Raw genomic sequence first — 18,967 nt, 5'->3', positions numbered from 1 at the left:
GCAGCTTACCACTCTGTGCCATGGGGCTCCCAACCTAGTGCATAGGCCCAGTTAATTGTTCTCAAATTGTGTTCTGAACACAGTAGCACACCATAGGGATACATGAAGCTCCCTTTTGCTGAATCATACCATTGATATATTAAGGTCAGTTTGTCTACTCTGACTGGCAGAGGTCTTTCATGTCACCTACTATCTTATCCTTTTTCTGGAGATGCCAGGGATTGAACCTGAGACTTTCTGCTTGCAAAGTGAATGCTCTACTACTGAGCCATGACCCCATTTCTGAAATGACTTTCCATGTGTCCAAAGTCCTGCTAAAACAAATGTTGCCCGCTCTGGCTGCATGATCCATGGCTTTGGCCTTGCTTCCATCCAGTTACTTTTCATTGTGGGTTGGTAATTCTGCTACTTGCCTGCATTGAATGTGGTTGTCTTGTTCATTCACCCTGGCTACAGAGGGACAGCACAACCGCTTGTGTTGAGTTGAGGTTGCCTGTTGCTTCTCTGAACAACTGCTGCTCTAGGCTTATCTCTTTCCATTGAGGAGGCTCAGCCAGGTTAATTACTCATACAGAGACAAGGGGGCTGTGTAATTCTTCATTATAACTTGGATCCATAGATTGCTGGATATTATACTGTTGCAATCATTTACCTCCTGGGCAGGACAGGAAAACCTGGGCAACTGAGGTTTGTAATAGTGCAGTATCCATTGATGTGTAGATTTGACCTTAGATGTTCTGAAAGTAAGCTTGGTTAAACTATAAGACTGAATTGTGCCTCTAATTTTAATTTAGATAAAAGCATGCATGAGAGATTAGAGGTTTTGAAAGCACTGGTTTATAACAATCATCACTCAGTTTGCAGAGCCAGTGATTTGATCAGTGGTACTTCTGGAGCATATGTACTGAAAACATGGAGGAATAACAAAAATGACTGTCATTCTTTACCCTCCCTAAATAGTACCTTTGAAAATGATACATTCAGACATTTTCCATGTAATGTGTGGAGATGTGTGTTAATGGAACTAGTACTTCTTTTTTCCCCTGCAGTATTTTATGGTGCCATTGAAAAGGTTTCTAACGTCATCTGAGTTTGAGACTATATTCATCAACATAGCTGTAAGTAATACTTGAATTAAAAGATCATAGGAATTCGCTTGTTATATGTTGGTTGAAGATTTTTTAAAAAGTGTTTGAGAACACAGTTGTGGGGGAGACAGATGTTATCTACAAAGAAGACTTGCCTGAGCTTCATTCCACTTTGCGTTTGAAAACACTGACTTGCTTATCAACAAATCAAATTTTGCCTCAGCCATCAGCCTTGTCTTTTTTTGCTTGCTTGCTCACCCACCTGTTGATGCTCCCTTCAGTTTGTCTGGGGAATGTTAGGAGTGCACTCTAAAGCTGACTGCCTGAGAAAGGAGGAGCCTGTTCCCCTTCCTTGCTTCCTTTGGAGACCTGCACAAAGTAAGAAAGAAGAAGACCACAGATTTATACCTCGTCCTTCTATCTGAATCAGAGCGGCTTACAATCAGAGCCGGCACGCCCACTAGGCAAACCAGGCGGTTGTCTAAGGTGCCGGGAGCAAGAGGGAGCTGAATTGGGCTCCCTCCCGGTGTCCAAGACAACAGCCTAATTTGCCTCCCTCCCCCTGCCGCCGCCAGCTCCCTTCCATCTGCCTGCCACCCCAGAAGCTTGCCCCGCCGCTGACATTTGCCATTCCCTACTGCTGGCGCAGCCAGCTCTCTCCCTCCCACTCCCCGAAGCTCACCCTGCCCAGCCCACCCCGTCCCCGAAGATTGCTCCGCCTGCTCCCGCCCGGCCTCGAGAAGCTCGCCACGAGAACACCCAGCATACCGGCTCTGAGGTCTGTGTGTATTTGAAGAGACCTCTGGAGGAAATTTCTCCCCCCTCCTTTCCGGAAAGGAGGGGGAAGAAACTTCCTCCAGAGGTCTCTTCAAAACACATGCAGACCTTGGTATGGCTGGGCCTCCTCGTCACAAGCGGCGGGGGGGGGGAGCCTGCCTTTGGGCCAGCAAGTGAGTAGGTGGCAGGCGCGAGGAATCAGGGGTGGGTGTAGCTGTGCTGCCTAGGGCACCGGATGGCTTGGGCCCGGCCTGCTTACACTCTCCCTTATCTTCTTCCCCCACAACAGATGCCCTATGAGGTGGGTGGGGCTGAGAGAGCTCTCCCAGAAGCTGCCCTTTCAAGGACAACTCCTGTGAGAACTATGGCTGAACCGAGGCCATTCTAGCAGCTGCAAGTGGAGGTGTGGGGAATCAAACCTGGTTATCCCAGATAAGAGTCCGCACACTTAACCACCACACCAAACTGGATTCCTTCCAGTCTATTGGATGTTATGGGGACCAGAGATGAAAAATGGCCCCAGAAGTCATGAAGGTACAGAAAGCCAAAAAAAAGCATCTCACTGGGAACAAAACTATAGGAAACATATACAACATCCATAATGGCACTCTCCCTAAACCTATACAAAAGCCTTCCAAAAGGGGTTCTCAGGTATGCAAAAGTATGTTTAAAGTTCTAGCAATTTCACTAGACCCCAACAGACTGAAAAGTGCTTGTATGATATTCTCCAAAGTCTCCACTGCCCAAAAATGTTTGAATGAATTCTCCACGGTCTCCTCTGCCCAACAGCTGTTTTGACAAATAAAATGAAGTCTTTATCAAGGACCAGGAGTGATCCTCTTAATAAAATTGATCCTGGAACAAGCTATGCCTATTTCTTTTTCTTCAATCCCAAGAAAACCTCTTGTTGCTAGCAAATAATATGAGGCTCTGCTATGGAGAGCCAGAACAGTAGGAGCGGGCTGTTGTCCCTTCCCTTCATGTAAGGCTCGATGCAGGGAGAAAGTGGTACGGTCTTTTCCTGTTGGCAGAATGCTTTCTTAACTTTCCTCAGTTGGGAGGAAGAAACAATTATAGTGATGGTGAAACTGGGAATTTGCAAAGGGCAAGACTAACCACTGATCTCACATTTGATTTGCTTGTCATGTTAGAAATAATAATTCTGGGTTTAGGTACTAGTGGGACTAGATTCCATTTGCATTGAGGCATATAGGTATTCTAATTTTGGCACAGGAATAGGATTCATTTGAATTCACATCTGCTGTTTCAGTTCCAAGGCTGGCTCTCAATAGAACTGAAGAATGTGCTGTGAGTCCTCATTGTTTATTTGCTTGCTTTGTGTCTTTTTTCAAAGGCACTCTTTGAAAGCTTTGTGGGAAAACAGGCAATACATATCTATTTGGAATAATGATGTGATTCGTAAACAGCTGTTTTCCAACTGTGCAAGTATAGCATGGATTAGTGCCTTGGCTGATGTCAGGATACAAAACCTAAGGATCAGAGTTACATAAAAGCAACATAAAATCAGATCTGCCTCTCACTGTGAAAGATCTCTAGGTGATTGACTAGGACAGTATTTGACTGTCTTGTTGCAGTATAGCAACATATGTATAGGTGCTTACTAAGTGCAGGACAATTCAGTGCAGGGTCTTCAGAGCTGGCTGTGCTAAGTGCACCTGTTATACATTGCTAAAAGTTGTCTTTGGCCTTGATCATACCATGACGTCTTGAGGAACAGAGAGAGTTCCTTGTGTACCTTGCACTATCAGCATCTCATTGCCTTAGTGCAGCCCTTTACAGCTTTGATAACATACATCTGTATTTTTTCATAAACACCTGCAAACACCTGTATTGTGTCCATACTAATTACAAGTAGCGATATCTATTGCACTGGCTGATTGGCTCAGTGCCTTCAAAAGCATTTCCAGCATGATGCTCTTGAACTGACAAGTGTAATCTGCACATACTTTCTTCCTCTGCTCTTATAAATGTATTAACACTTTCCCATCACTCTTTGCTTAGATCTACAGATGTGAACCCAGGGGTGCTCTGGGAATGTGTTTTAGATTAACTGAGGAATCTTAAAGACAGTTTAGTAATTTCCTGACTTCATTTTGGTTAAAGTTTAAAATGATAACATGAACCCTGATAGGAGGGGCATGTGTGAAATTAATGCATGAGAGGGAAAACAGGGGAGGAGCATTTGTTTCACTCACCTTCTTACCTCCAAGTAGCATTACATCTGTGTCAAACCTAATGAATTCCCTTGATTTTACTGTAAAAAGAACGACAAGAGAGGAAAATGTTCCATCTTTTAAAAAAATTTTACTGAATAGATGAATAATTACCAAATCTCACACTGTACTGAATTAGAAGAGGTTCTTCAGTCATTCTATTTCTGCAACCTAGAGGTTCTTCTATTTCTGCATCCTAGATGGCAAACCTTTTGCTTGTAATGGTTTCTACTGACTCAATTAATGTATGTTCTTATTGTATGATTTCATATCTCAAAAATTGGTGGCTGCTCTCTAATAATTGAATGAACATTTTTATAGATTATATTTTTTTTTAGGATTTGGTGAAAATCCACAGAAGTTTAACACAGGATATTCATGAGTCAATTGCAAACAAAAATGATCAAAACCTGTATCAAATTTTTATTAGCTACAAGGAGAGGTAATAGCTTGATTTTTTTCTTTTCTAAATGCACATTACAATGACTTTAACGTGGACAATTTAATACTGTTTTCTAGAAAACAGTGTTTGTTTCCTGCCAGTGCTGAGGGAGTTGCACTGGTTGCCTGTTGTGCTCCGAGTTCGCTTCAAGGTGTTGGTATTAACCTTCAAAGCCCTTTATGGTCAGGGACCTGCCTATCTACGGGACCGCCTTTCCCCATATATCCCCCAGAGAGCACTACGATCAGGGACAAAAAATCTGTTGTCTGCCCCTGGTCCAAAAGAAGCCAGGCTGTGTGTGACGAGTCCAGGGCTTTTTCGGTGGCAGCACCGGAACTTTGGAACGCCCTTCCAGAGGCCATAAGGGCCCTGCGGGATTTGTCTGCATTCCGCAGGGCCTGTAAGACCGAACAGGCCTTTGCTGTTCGACTGAAAAAGGGCTGCCACCAGACATCTTATAGAATGCTGGCGATCACAGTCGAGAATTCAATACCGCCTATACTGTATTGAAACAGCGCTATAGAATGGTTTTAAAATTGATATAAGTAAATTATGGTTTTATATGTTTTATTGGATTGATTGTATTTTATGATGTTGTAAGCCGCCCTGAGTCCGCTTGCGGAGAGGGCGGGATATAAATGGAAAGTAATAAATAAATAAATAATTTTGAAGAACCATGTGTGCAGCATTAGTATACTGCTTGAGAGATATATCGGAAAGATGTTGAGAGCTAAACGGAGGTTTTTGAGAGTTAGTTTATAGAATGTCCAGTTTTCCTCCCCCCACTCATGGCTATATTTTGTTACGGTGTTCTTTTAGAAACAGCAAGTGATATTTCATATAAGATATTGAATCTATGTGTTATTTCTCAAAGTACAGTAATAACACATTGACAAATAGGCCAGGGAATTTTGAATAGATTACTCATATTGTCACTCTCCTGCTCCTGAGCCTAAAAAACATAACAAACACTAATAAGATAAGACACATTCTGTTAAAAACGGTTTTAGGATTTAACACTGCTTTCAAGTGGATTCCTGGAAAAAAGTTGTTCGCAAAGAATTCCTGGGGTGCGGTCACACGTACCATTAGTGGCGACACAGCTCCGTCTCGCTGACTGATTAAATATGTTCGTTCAGACATCCACATCTGGCAATCGAGCGTCATCCAGGGTCATTCCGACTTGCTGCGGATCAGTGCCGCATTAATTTGACAGCACAGAAAGTCCGGCCCTTTTTTTAAAAAAGCAGCACAAGATCGGTTTTTTCCTGTTTGGACAGCTCACGCGCGCGAGTGCCCCTTGGAATGTTTACCGCCCCTCCCACCTTTTTTTTTTTAAAAGCCCTAGCAGACATGCGCATTGCCAGATCATCCGGGAATCTGAGGTGACGCTTCTGCTTCTCCAATCAACACAGGATCAGAGGGGGGGAAAACGTCATACCACTATTCAGAAAAGGAAAAAAAATCTTTTTTTTTTCAATGTGGAGGATTTCCAGATATTATTGTCACTGCCAATTTCTAGGAAAGTAATTCCTGGCAGTTCCTTGGTTTGAATTGGCAACGTTAATTCCGGAAACTTTCCCCCTTCCCCCTGCCTCTGAAGCAATGTTTGATTTCCCACCTCCAAACAGTTGGGTGCATGTTCAATGGACCCCCCCCCCCCCCAGAAATCACCATCTGATCACGCATGCTCCAAGAAAAGAGCGTGATAGTATTGGATGTCTGAACGCTCAACAACAGAATGAGTAGCATTCTTGGATGCTCGTCTGAACGACCCTGCATCGAATCAATATTCAGTGGTTCAAATTTGAGCGCTACATACCCGCTTTTAATGTGTGACCGCACCCCTGCAGTGATTACTTAGAATCACAAGCTGTGTGTGGTCATGGGCCGTGGTAGTCAGTGAAAAGCTGCTGGGCATCATAGCTGGGATGGGGTGCATTTTTCTCTTTGGCCTGGAGTGCAGATTCCCCCCCACCACCTGTCCATTAGGCATGCATGGCCAGTTGTGGAGGCTGTAATTGGCACACATGGAATAGAAGACAGCTTTTAAATAATCACTCATTGTTTTTCTCTTGTCTTTATGTAGGTTGGTCATCTATGGGCAGTACTGCAGTCAGGTAGAGATAGCCATATCCTGTTTAGACAGTATCTCCAAGACAAAAGAAGATGTTAAGTTGAAACTGGAGGTATCAGCAATGACTTTAAAAATTAAAGTTATGCTATATTTTATACTGAAAACCCTATATTCTAATCTTTATCTGATAGTTTATTTAAAATTAAAAGTTTCCAAATATATTGGCACCTACCATATAATATATAGTGTACTGCATATATGCCTCCTTAATTTTTTAAAAATATTACTCATACTGGAGTCACATTGAAGCCTTCATTGCTGTTCCTAAACAGGAATGTTCAAAAAGAGCCAATAACGGGAAGTTTACTTTGCGGGATCTTCTTGTGGTTCCTATGCAGCGAGTTCTGAAATACCATCTACTGCTTCAGGTATGTTAATTAGAAGGTTATAACAACGAAGAGTATCCATATTTTCTGTTTTTACTGTTTTTTATCTGTACTCAGCCACTAACACAAGATGTTAGTATATTGCAATTTTTGACTGAGCATGCAGGAGAGAATAAGCAAGATGACTAAAGCAGGTAATGTTGTGATACTGTGTGACTTCACCTGCCTTCACATTGGCTGAGTAAACATGCCCAAATCTTGCTGTAGAATGAGATTCCAAGACATCATAAGTGATTGTGCACTGACACAGCTGGTTACAAAGGTGACCAAAGGGGTGGTGAGATGTGGAGGATTTTGCACCAGTTGGGAGTAGAGACCATAGTGCTATTAAGTTCAGAACTCTTGTTAATTGAGTTACCCCTAAACTCCAAAGCTGTAACATTTGATTTCAAAAAAGGAAAATTTACACAATGTATGTTAGTAATTAGGCATGCAAAAAGAGAATTTGAGGAGTGGATTGCTAGAAGCATCAAGACAAACAATAAGACGTTTTTCAAATACCGTACATATTCAGAACAGGAAACCAGCCAGATGAGCGGCTTAGCTTTTGAATGATCAAGGAATAAAAGGATTGCTAAAGGAATATGGGGCAGAGAAGCTAGGCAAGTTTTTGCATCTGTATTTATTGTGAAAAGTGTGGACCATGTACATGTGCCACAGCTATTATTTTTAGGAAGAGAGTCTGAAGAACAGAGTCAAATTGAAGTGATAAGAGATGAAGTTCAAGACCTATTGGGGAACCTCAGGGCTTTTTTTGTAGAAAAAGCCCAGCAGGAACTCATTTGCATACTAGGCCACACACCCCTGACATCACAAGTGATGTCACCTGTTCAGTAGGTTACTTTTCACATATTGACACAGAACAGTACAGTGCCATCATGGATGTGTGTTCTCACACAGCCGAGTGAGAGACCTTGTTTCTCCCCCCACAAACACAGCTGGAGAGTGAGAGCCATATGTGGCAGAGCGGGCAGTGACAGACCTAGCTTCTCCTCGTGGTTGGCTCCACATCTCTTGCTCTCTTCGCAAGCCCATTGGAGGCTGGAGGTGGCAGAGAGGATGGCGCACGTAGGCTGTCTAGTGCCTTCCCTCTGCTGGAGACCTTTTTTTTGTGCCAGAGCCCTGGCCATGCCAGCTGGAACTGCATTCCTGCTCAAAAAAAGCCCTGGGGAAACTAAAAATTGAAACCCAGGTTCTGATGGTATTCTTAGGAAATTAAAATGTGAGATTTATCTACTAACCTGTAGTCCAAGAGAATTATGAGGCTTATAGAACAAAGTGTGCTGATGGAAAATCAGCATGGCTTCTGCAAAGCGGAGTTGTGGTTCATCAGTCCTTTGGAGTTCTTTGAGAAAGTGAACAAGCATGTAGACACTAGTGATCTGGTGGACATTATATACTTGGAGTTTCCAAAGTCTTTTGACAGGGTACCTCACCAAAGACTTATAAGTAGTTGTAGGAAACAGGTCCTCTTACGGATTTTAAAATTGGTTAAATGACTGGAAGCAGGGACATTTCTCACAAGGGGGAAGAAGTAAACAGTGAGGTCCCACAAGAATCAGTATTGCAGGCATTGGTATTTAAATTGTTCATAAATGATCTGGAATCAGGGGTGAGCAGTATAGTGCTAGGTTTCCAGATGGAACAAAATAATTCAGGTTGGGGAAACCCAAAGCCACAAATTGAGTGAGTGGGCAGCAATACACCAAATGAAGTTCACTATAGGCAAGTGTAAAATGATGCCCATTGCAACAAAAACATTGTAACTTGAAGTACATGCTAATGGGAGTCTGAACTTGCTGAAACTGAGGGACAAAAAGACCATGGGGTGCTAGCGGATAGCGGGGGAAAAACCGAACTCAGTGCTAAGGATAATTAGGAAAGGGATTAAAAATCAAATGGCCAATATTATAATGCCCAATATATAGATCTGTGTTGCAGCCTCATTTGGAATATGTGTGCAGTTCTGGTCGCCATGTCTTAATAGGTACACTTCAGAGCAGGAAAAAGTACAAAAGATATGATTACAGGTTTGAGCACCTTCCCTGTGAGAAAAGGCTGAAGAGTTTGGGAATTTTCAATTTAGAAAAGAGAAGACTTGGGGGGGGGGGGGGGTCATGATAGAGTTTTGTAAAATTAAGTATGGCATGAAGCAGTTGACAAAGATAACCTTTTCTCCCACTCCCTAAATATTAGAACTTGAATGTATCCAGTGTGGCTGTTGGACAGTAGATTCAGGATGGAAAAAAAAGAAATGCCGCTTTACACAATGACTCATTAAAATGTAGAATTCACTGCCAGTGGATATAGTGATGGCCACAAGCATAGACAGCTTTAAAAGGATGTTAGGCAGATTCATGGAGGTCTATTGGTGGCTCCTATCTGTGGTGACTGAGGTGGAATTCTGCATTTAGGGGCAGTAAACCTCTGAATACCAGTGTCAGGAGGCAATATCAGGGAAGACGACCTCTGGCCTTCCAGAATAACTGGTTGGCCAATGCATGAGGCAGGATGGTGGACTAGATGGACTACTGGTCTGATCCAGCAGGGCTCTTTTTGTGTTCTTAATTATTACAACAGGTATCTTGCTCTTCTGTGGTTGAGCAGAAACCTGTCATATAGTTTTTTAAAAAGTCATGGCTGTCCCTCAGGAGCAGTGCTTAACCTCCTACAACTACATAAACTGATTTGGACTGTTGGTGTCCTTGAACTGAGTCCTCTTTCCAGTATGTAATAAATGAGTGGGTGCCTTCAAGCTGTGGCATTTACCTATGAATGGTTCACACTGGTGGCAGTTAGCAGTAGTAAATCAGTAAGAAAAGATAGTAGTAGCAAATCAGTAAGAAAAAGCAGCATCACCCACTATGAGAAAAGACTTTGAATTAATCCAGTACAAAATTTGTACTTGCACTTGAGCTCTTGTATGAGCAGAAATGCAAGAAAAAGACTGCTATGGCTGTTTGTGCCATTGTATCCCCACTTGCACAAGATCTTGTGCAGCCACTTTCTAGACGCTGTAACACAAGTGCACATGCAGTGCACTAAGCTGATCCATGTTTCCACATGTGCATCGCTGGATCCAAGCCATGATCTGGTCCTACATAGCCCAAGTCCACTGGATAATAATGCAACAGATATTACAATAGGAAACTTGTTTCCCTTTGAGTAATGTAAGCCAAAATGCCCTCAAAATGAGGTTGGGGAATTGTCAGGTGGGCACCTGACTTAATCAGGATCTTTTTATCTCTGTATACAGGATCCACATCCAGAAATTAATGCTTAAATTTATCAAGGACTAATTAAGTAAAACAATTAAAATTTATTCCAGAAAAATATAGAACTCACATACAAGGCAATGTGCTCATGAGACATACATACAGTCCTAGGAAAAATAGAGAGAGCTATAGAGACAACACATGGATAGACAAAAAGAGTGATAATTACCAATCATAGTCTTCAAAGAAGGCTCCAATGGCGACGAAAGAGGATGGGGGAAATGGGACCCTCAACTGTGGCCAGAATCGGGGATGGATCTAGACAGCGGAACTGGGGTATTGCTAGATGCACACATGAGTGGAGCTGGGTCAGAGGTTAAATAGACTACCTTAGACCCTCAGGGGATGGGAGGTACAGGGGTGGATGACAGGTGGTCAGCTGGTACATGACCTCGGAAAAGGGGAGGCTCTGCAGTGACCATAAGGGGTGGACTAGTGCAGTAGCCAATAGCCAGTTAATTGGCAACCCCTGATTGGACACTCATAGCTAGTCAATGAGTGGACTTGGCCTTAGTTACCTGATTGGCTGTCCAGGTAGCAATGGGCCAAGGGGTAGGCTCCAGGATGACTGTTGGGGAAAAGAATGGGGAAATTACTGGGTGGAGGTGTGCTTAAGACTATTAAACTTATCTAAAAAGGTGACAATAGATGGCCAAATTGCAACCTAAGGTAACATCCGGTTTACACAAAGGAACCTCGCTATGGCTGAAGATGGTCTTCCTCTTCTTCAGTCTTCTTCTTGGCACCAGTCTTTGTCTTGAGTTCCGTTAGACAAAGGCTTAGGCGGTCCGGCAGGATCCACGCCTAAGATAAGCTTGATTGCCTTATGCAGAAGTTGAAGCAGCTGTTGGATATATGAGCCTCTTGCTTTGCTGTAATGGACTCAAGAAAACAAGATGGATTCTGGTGGTGTTAGCCTTTGGTTCATGGAAACAGGCTGGAAACTGTTTGCCTGTACAGTTCATGGCGGCGTGGCTTCTTCCACTGCAGCGGCCAAGACTGGGCACGCAAGGAGCAGCTGGAAGCTCGTCTGTAGTTCTGGCTAATACCCATCCAGAGATGTAGAATGCTGCTGCAAAGCTGAGGCTTATAATATCCACATAAGCCTTAGAAACCGTGGGCAACGTCCATTTCTTAGAGCAGATGTGTGTGAGTTAAAACTCCAGGCACCCTGGCAACCATACTGGTGATCACGATGTTCATGTGTATGAAAAGTAGGGGTCTTTTTCTTACAGTAACTGTAGCTTTGCCCTAACTTCGATAGTGCTTAAAATGCTACTCCAATACTGCACAGACTTAGCAACTACTTTCTGGGCTGTTTTCTTCCTGAGCTGGGTTCTACTAAAACTGTATTTATTTTGGATATTTCTAGTTATAGCCTACAAAGCTTATGGCTTCTGCAGTTAGTCCTTTAATGAGGCTGGAGAGTCTTATAAATAACATTTGATAGCTGTGCTGGGAGACTCATTAGTTCAGTTGCAAAGAAATATGTTACTCCATTAGCCTGTCAGCAGTGCTGATGCTTATAAAATGTCATTTTAAAAAGAACTTCTACTGGTGCAGAAAGCTGTATTCTGCCTTCATAGTGCTCAGCTGCATTGTATATAATGCCTTCCCTGAAATATCTCTGAATAAAGCGTAGTTGTTAAAATGCTTCAGAAAATCTTGTGAGAAAAATTCAAAGTAAATCTAATGGCAGAACTTTTGTATTTCCTTATCAAAGTCAAATTAGCATGATTCTTTAATTGGTCAAGGGAGGTATCAAGTATTGTACAAATAACTCTTTCAAAGGATATCTGACAAAGGGAGTGTTGACTCTTGTAAGCTTATACCTCCTAATTCTTGTTGGTCTCTGAGGTGCTCCTGGACTTGAATCTGGCTACCCTAGGAAACTCTTTCACAGTATTTTGTCTTGTTTATAGACAGGACTTTTTTTAAAAAAAAAGAAAAAGAAAAAAAGCCCAGCAGGAAATCATTTGCATGTTAAGCCACACCCCCTGATGTAACCATTATTTCACACAGGGTTTTTTGGGGGGAAAGCCCAAGGGGAGCTCATTTGCATATTAGGCCACACCCCTGACACCAAGCCAGCCGAAACTGTGTTCCTGTGTGTTCCTGTTCAAAAAAAGTCCTATTTATAGGTGTACAAATTCTGTACGTAATGCTTTATAACTATAGTACCAGGAGAAACAGTAGTTCTAACAAATCAGGGTTTCTAAACATAACCTCTCAAGGGAAGATTTTGGCTGAAGTGTTATTTTGTGGTTCCCACTTTTTCATGCTGGGTGGGTCATCTTTTGCCTGGGGCAGTATCTTTGTGAAGGAAGAATACTGGAGACTGAATTTGCCATATCTGTTAATTTTTGTATTGAGGAAGGGGAAGCACCTGGACTGACAATATGCCTTATAATTACCTCAAGAGCTCTTTTCTCTTTTTTTGGCAAGTCACCTATGAAAACTGAGTTGGCTGCCTTTGCTACTGGCTATATTTTCAGCTTCTGTCAGTCCCTCATCCAAAGAATCAAGAAACATAGAAGATTTAATTACTACAAGCTGTACTGGTCTTTGACTGTAATAAATATTGATTAAATGAATGGTTACAAGCCCTTAAAGCAGGGGTGTCAAACTCATTTGGTAAGAGAGCCCGATCTGACATAAATGAAAATGAGAAGTTGTTTTTTTGTTTAAAAAACTACACTTAAAACACATTTAAAACATTAGCACTTATTGGTCTTAAAGCTGCTTTCTTTGTATTTCTCCCATGGAATCCAGGGAGATGGGCAAAGGAAGCTGGTTCTTTCCTTCCTTCCCCAGGGGGACATGGAGGGAGGCAGCCTCAGCCAACAGAAGGAAGAGAGGCTTGGCTCAGTAGCTCTACTGTGCTACTGAGAGGCCTGGCAAAGCAAGCTCTGCTTCCTCCCCAAGGGAGGACCCTCAGCCAATGGAGTAAATAGAAATTTTACTCTGTAGCTCCTGTGTGATTGAGCAAGCCTTGCAAAGCAAACTGTGTTGTAGAAGGAAGCAAGAGAGAGGAAGAAGGAAGCAGATAACAGCCAGTTGCTCGGAGGCCTTAAAGGTTTTCAGCATATACCTTGCCACAACAAACTGAAACAAAAGGCTCGAGAGTCTGTTTGTGTATGCAAAGAATATGCTTGCAATAATCTGAGACCTTTGTAAAAGGCTCCATAAGATTTTTTCATAGATATGGCCAGAAATATAGGGGGATGGTTGCTGTATTTTGCCTGAAAGATCATAGAGGATGTTGTGGCACAGATAAACAGTCCAAATCTGGCCTCTCAGGGAAGCATTCTGAATGTAGATACCCAGAACAGAATATCCTTGAAAAATACAAAGTAGTAACGATTAGATGGCAGACTCTTATCTAGGAGGACTGGATTTGATTCCCTACTTCTTTACATGCACTTGCTGATGTGACCTTGAGTCAGTCAGAATTCTCTCAGAGCTCTCTCAGCCCCTGTCATGATTCAGGGGGGTATTACCAATTGCTGCCACCACTCTGGGTTAAGGGTTCCCCTTGAGAAGGCCCAGAGTACCCCCCCCCCCCAAGTCCTTCAGGCCTCCTATAGCTTAGGCCAAATAATAGGCGTGAGGACCAGGCAGAGTAAACAACAAAAAAAAGGTTTATTTTAAGGTCAGTGCAATATAAACAAACAAGGTGCATAAAACAGTAAAAGGGTGAAGGGAAAATAAACAAATGCCCTAACACATCTCTCTCTACAGTCCCTACTGTCTTAGTCCGACCTGGGCCTACTTACCCTACCTCACAGGGTGAGGGTCTCTCCCTGGCAGTAGCTCTTCCTCGGCTCTGCCTCCTAAGAAAAGAACACCCACATCCTGGGCTTGGCCTTTATATATTCTCTTTCCAGGCCCCACCCCTCTCTGGGCCTTTTTCCCTCCAAAACCCTTGCTACCCAATCAGAGGGATAGAGGGGATCCTGGGAAATGTAGCCTCTTCCCAGTACTCCTAAACAGGCTTCTCTGCAGACCTCTCTAGGCCCAGGATCATGACAGCCCCACCTACCTCACACGGTGTCTGTTATGGGGAAGGGAAAGGAGATTGTAAACTGCTCTGAGACTCCTTCAGGTAATAAAGGGTAGGGTATAAATCCAATCTCTTCTTCTTCTTAAAATCCTATAAATATGGCAAGTTGTATTGACCAAGAGTCTCTTCTCAGAAGCGGCTCTCTACCTGTCCCTACTTACTTTTGGGCAAGAACCTTTATGGATCCATATAACTGCTGTCCTTTAATTATCTTTGTAACAATGATGAATGGATGGTGTGATGCTTTGTTGGTTTAGTCTATGTTAAGAATACAATAGTTATGCATCTGCCTTGAGCCCGCCTATGGGAAAAGGTGGAATATAAGCCTATTAAATAAAAATAAAAAAATAATTTTAAAAAACTTAGAATGGAAGCAGAGACACTATAATAGTATGCACTTGTGTGCTATATCCAAAATGAACAAATAGCATTACTGAAGTGTACCTTTGGTTAGGAGTTAAATAACCTGGTATAGGAAAGCAAACTAGGTGCCTGGAATTTCTTAAATGCACTCCTATATCTGAATCGGACCTGACCAGAGTCTTCCAGAACACTTTGCTTCAAAAGTGGATTTTGTGTCATGCCTAATTATAGTTGAAAGTCAGGGCCTATCTAAAGCTTATGTTTTCCCATGTGTTTTCTCAAGCATGCAGTGGTTCAGTTCTGATCAGGATCACAATGCTTAGTGCTTAAGGGATTTATGCTCCCCCCCCCAAGTTTTTCCCCTGAGCTGAAACAGCCCCTGGAGTGCTCTTTCCACATTGCGGGCTACATGTATTCTGATGGGGTATATGAGGTTTACTAAGTGGGGAAATAGTTCCTCCAGGGCCGTTTTAAGGTAGGATAATGGCACAGGAGGAAGGCTGAAGCTGTTTCTCCCTATATGCTGCAATCTTGATCCAAACCAGGTCCTTCTATTCTTGGATATGGGTTTCCAGTGTGGAGCTCAGAGCTGACTTTTGACAGAAAGTCAGAGTGGGGAATACAGACATGACCCATGGGAAAATATAACACATAGATAGGCCTTTAGCACAGAGTACTTCAGGAAGAGACACCTTTCAAAAATTCCAGTATTTCCCTGAAAATTGACAACTGTCAGGCAGCATTTTGATTCTGGTGCCTATTAGTGCGCTAAGGACTTTGGATTCTGCAAGTGGTTGAGTATAAACAAGGGGCTAGAAATGTTTGTGTAGCTCAATAATGGTGCAACAGGTCTGTTAGGTTTTGGGTGACATGCAAACTATGGAATAGGAATGAAACTGGGTTTTATATAGCTATGACAGGAAGTTTAGTGGTATTAGTTGAACTTGAAGGACAAAGGGTGCAAATGGTGGGAATTTAGACTGTGAGCTTTTGGGATATAAAGTAATTTCAGATGTGTAGAATTGTGGCCTGCATTGATGAAGATATGTGTAAGAAGAAAATATGTCAACATCTGTAATAAAACTAATATTAGTTAAGAGTTAAAATTATTTTTAAAAGAGTTGTAATAGATTCCTACCTGCCCACAAACCATGTTTTAAAACAATAAGTATTTTTCAAATGTGGTGAAAGGAAGACTTGATAAAATATTTTCTCACCTGTAGGTATGAAACTGAAGCTTTGAAAGTGAAACCACTGCCATCATCTTTATTTGTTACCATCATAGATCAGGCAGGGTAGACACAAGGGCAAAATCATCAACACATACAATAAAGTTCCAGAGCCTCATAACAGACTGATTCGAACAGTAAAGACATAATTTCTAAGAAGACTTAACCAGTTGCTTCTTTTGCTACCTTAAAGGTGGTTCAGTTAGAAAAGTTTGAAAGGAGGAAAGAAATAAAAAATATATAAAATATAAAAGGAAGGCGATATCTCTGCCTCGACAGATGGATGATTAAAGTTACATAAAAAACCGGAATGTTCCTATACTAAAGGCAATATTGTGTTCCTTTATTGTGCCATCTGTAAAATGTTAATTGAATTGTTCAGGATGTTTTTAAATGCTTTAAACTTAAAAATATTATTATTTGGGAATGTCACCTGCCCTGAGCCCCATTGCACAGGGGAGGGAGGTCTATAAATTGAAGAAACAATAATACTAATAATACAGTAATATGTGATCTGCTTCAACCATGTCAAGTTGGCAGGGGCAACCACATGTAGAATAAGGAATATGTGAATAACTGCCTTCCAAAAGAGCTAATGGTAAAGTATTAAAGCAAGCCTGAGTGAAATACAAAGAGGATCTTCTGGAGTAAAAATTTACCATGATTCCTTACCACTAGATAAATCTGTATCTACACTCTCCTACTTGAGAAGGAGCCAAGATGGCAACTGATAAATGGCGTTATGCAGCTGCTCTGCTGTTTTAGTTTTTTAAAAATTGTGTTTTGATGGACCAGGTTATCTTCTGCACTGGACTATTTAGTTTACTTGGATTAATTGCAGGCAAAACCTGAATTCTTCTAGTCTCAAAAACTGTAACAAGGGGGTTTGTTTTTACAAATTTTCATATAGATTTGAGTAGTGATAATCTGTGTCCTGAATGCGATCACATGGGATATAACATATGCATAATATTTTGGATTTCTGCAGATAATTGATTCAGTCTGCCCTTTTTGGCCTAAGGCAAATGACCTTGTTTTTAAAGAATGAGTGAAGAAAAATGAATCTTTATCTGACTGTTTTGAATGGCAATTAACTTTCATAAGAAATAACTGTGTATTCCGTGATACAGGAGCTGGTGAAACACACAACTGACCCAATGGAAAAGGCCAACTTAAAGATTGCCCTTGATGCAATGAAGGTATGTGTGACTAATGAAGAGGCTGAGTAACAGTGCACATTTTAAAATGCAGAGGGGCCTCTTCAAATAAGAAATTAAAAATGTGCAAAATATTCCCTTCTTGTTTTGCCTCCTTATATGCTTGATCATGACCATAACACTTTTCTTCAAAATATATATGCAGTTTGTCACAATTCATGACAGAATCGCTGTTGTACATCACATGCATATTTTTACCTGCAGTGCAGCATAATACAGAACTGGAACTTTAATCCTTGCACATTGATCACATTCATAACTGCCTTGATTGTACATTACCTTGTGCATTCTTTCTACATTTTATTTATTTATTAATTTTGCAAAACTAACAGTTTGGTTATAGGGAATAAAAATTATAGAAATTCTCATAATCTCTATTGGAAGTTCTATACAAAGTTCACGTGGCACAGAGGACTGCAGAAAAAAGAAATTTGGAAAATTCTCTTTCCAAATTTGTGCCAGCAACCAAGCTCTGCTTCAAGGCTTGCTCTGCCGCTTCAAAAATTAGGCGAGTGTTTCATCTGGTTTTACCTTTCTTGTTGCACCTGTCTTTATGGTGTGACTTTTTGTCTGTTTCCGGGCCTGCATCGTGCTTGAGTACTCCTAGTGCTTTTTTTATGATTACTGCTATTTTATTGCTAATATTTTTATAACTTGTGGCTGTGAGCTGCTTGTATTGTTTCATGCTGCTGGCCTTTAGTAATGATCTTTATGCTTTTATTTTTTTATGTTTTCCTTGGTTGGTGAAGCAGCCTATGCACTTCCTGAATGATTAAAACAATTGCTTCTGCTCTAATATGCGACATTGCCTTTTCAAATTGCCTTTTTCTCCTTCTGTGTTTAGGACTTGGCACAGTATGTAAATGAAGTGAAGAGAGATAATGAGACTCTCCGTGAAATTAGACAATTTCAGTCCTCAATAGAAAATTTGGTATGTCTTTGTCTTCGTTTTCTCATGCTCGTTTTTGAGCTTTGTGTATTGTTTTACTGTTTTTTAAATCTTGCTGTTTCTTTTTTTAAAGTATACATTTGTAGGGAAAATATCTGCTTGTTGTAGACTGAGATCAGGGCCGGCCCTAGACCGTCTGGCACTCTAGGCAAGGCTATCTTCTGGTGCCTCTGCCCACACTGATAATGTCATCAAGTCATATGGGGGTGTGTGTGCCCAATGTGGTGCACCCAAAGGCCAGCACCCTAGGCAGCCACCTAGTTTGCCTAGTGGCAGGGCCGGGGTTAAACAACTTCTACCTGAAATGTTGAAGAGAGCTATGCATACCCTTACTCCCTGATATTTTGCTGTTTGCTCTGCCTCCTATAGGAGCCATCATATAGTTGCCACACTGTGAGAATTCTAAAGGTGACCACAGGCTCAGAAACATTGAGGATTCCTGCTGTGGACGGTGGCCTTTAGGTAGACAGCTGAATACAGATTCTAATATGGACCACTGTTGGGGTGTAGCACTGTGCCACAGGAAAGCTGAAGGTGCACATTTTGTCAGGATTTTTTTTGCTGTGTGTGATCAGGAAGATCTTTTGTAATCCAGGGTCTATATTTACACTAAAGTTGCTTGGGGCACAAGGAAGGAAGCCTGCCTCTCACTCTTTGGAGTACTGGCTTAGGCTGAACAACCAGTTTAAAGGAATTCCCATCATCTGGGCCACAGAGCATAGTAAGAGATTTACTGACAGTGGCAAACCACGTCTACAAGCTTGGAAGGTATGCAGAGAGTTTAGGCAGATTTTTTTTAAATTCCAT

General features: G+C 41.7%; 1 protein-coding gene across 1 annotated transcript in view; it reads left to right on the top strand.

Annotated features, from left to right (window-relative positions):
- The window catches only part of VAV3 (vav guanine nucleotide exchange factor 3), a 230,022-nt gene that overhangs the window by 86,383 nt on the left and 124,672 nt on the right, over positions 1-18,967 (top strand). The window contains exons 7-12 of the mRNA XM_060232308.1: positions 1,050-1,118; positions 4,438-4,541; positions 6,631-6,730; positions 6,951-7,046; positions 17,125-17,193; positions 18,056-18,142. Coding sequence (XP_060088291.1) covers positions 1,050-1,118; positions 4,438-4,541; positions 6,631-6,730; positions 6,951-7,046; positions 17,125-17,193; positions 18,056-18,142 — 525 coding nt within the window. The remainder of the gene's footprint in view (positions 1-1,049; positions 1,119-4,437; positions 4,542-6,630; positions 6,731-6,950; positions 7,047-17,124; positions 17,194-18,055; positions 18,143-18,967) is intronic.

The sequence above is a fragment of the Heteronotia binoei genome, chromosome 2 (assembly GCF_032191835.1).
Source record: "Heteronotia binoei isolate CCM8104 ecotype False Entrance Well chromosome 2, APGP_CSIRO_Hbin_v1, whole genome shotgun sequence".
NCBI classification, from domain to species: domain Eukaryota; kingdom Metazoa; phylum Chordata; class Lepidosauria; order Squamata; family Gekkonidae; genus Heteronotia; species Heteronotia binoei.
The sequence above is the reverse complement of the archived record's forward strand: the minus strand, read 5'-3'. Positions and strand labels throughout refer to the sequence as shown.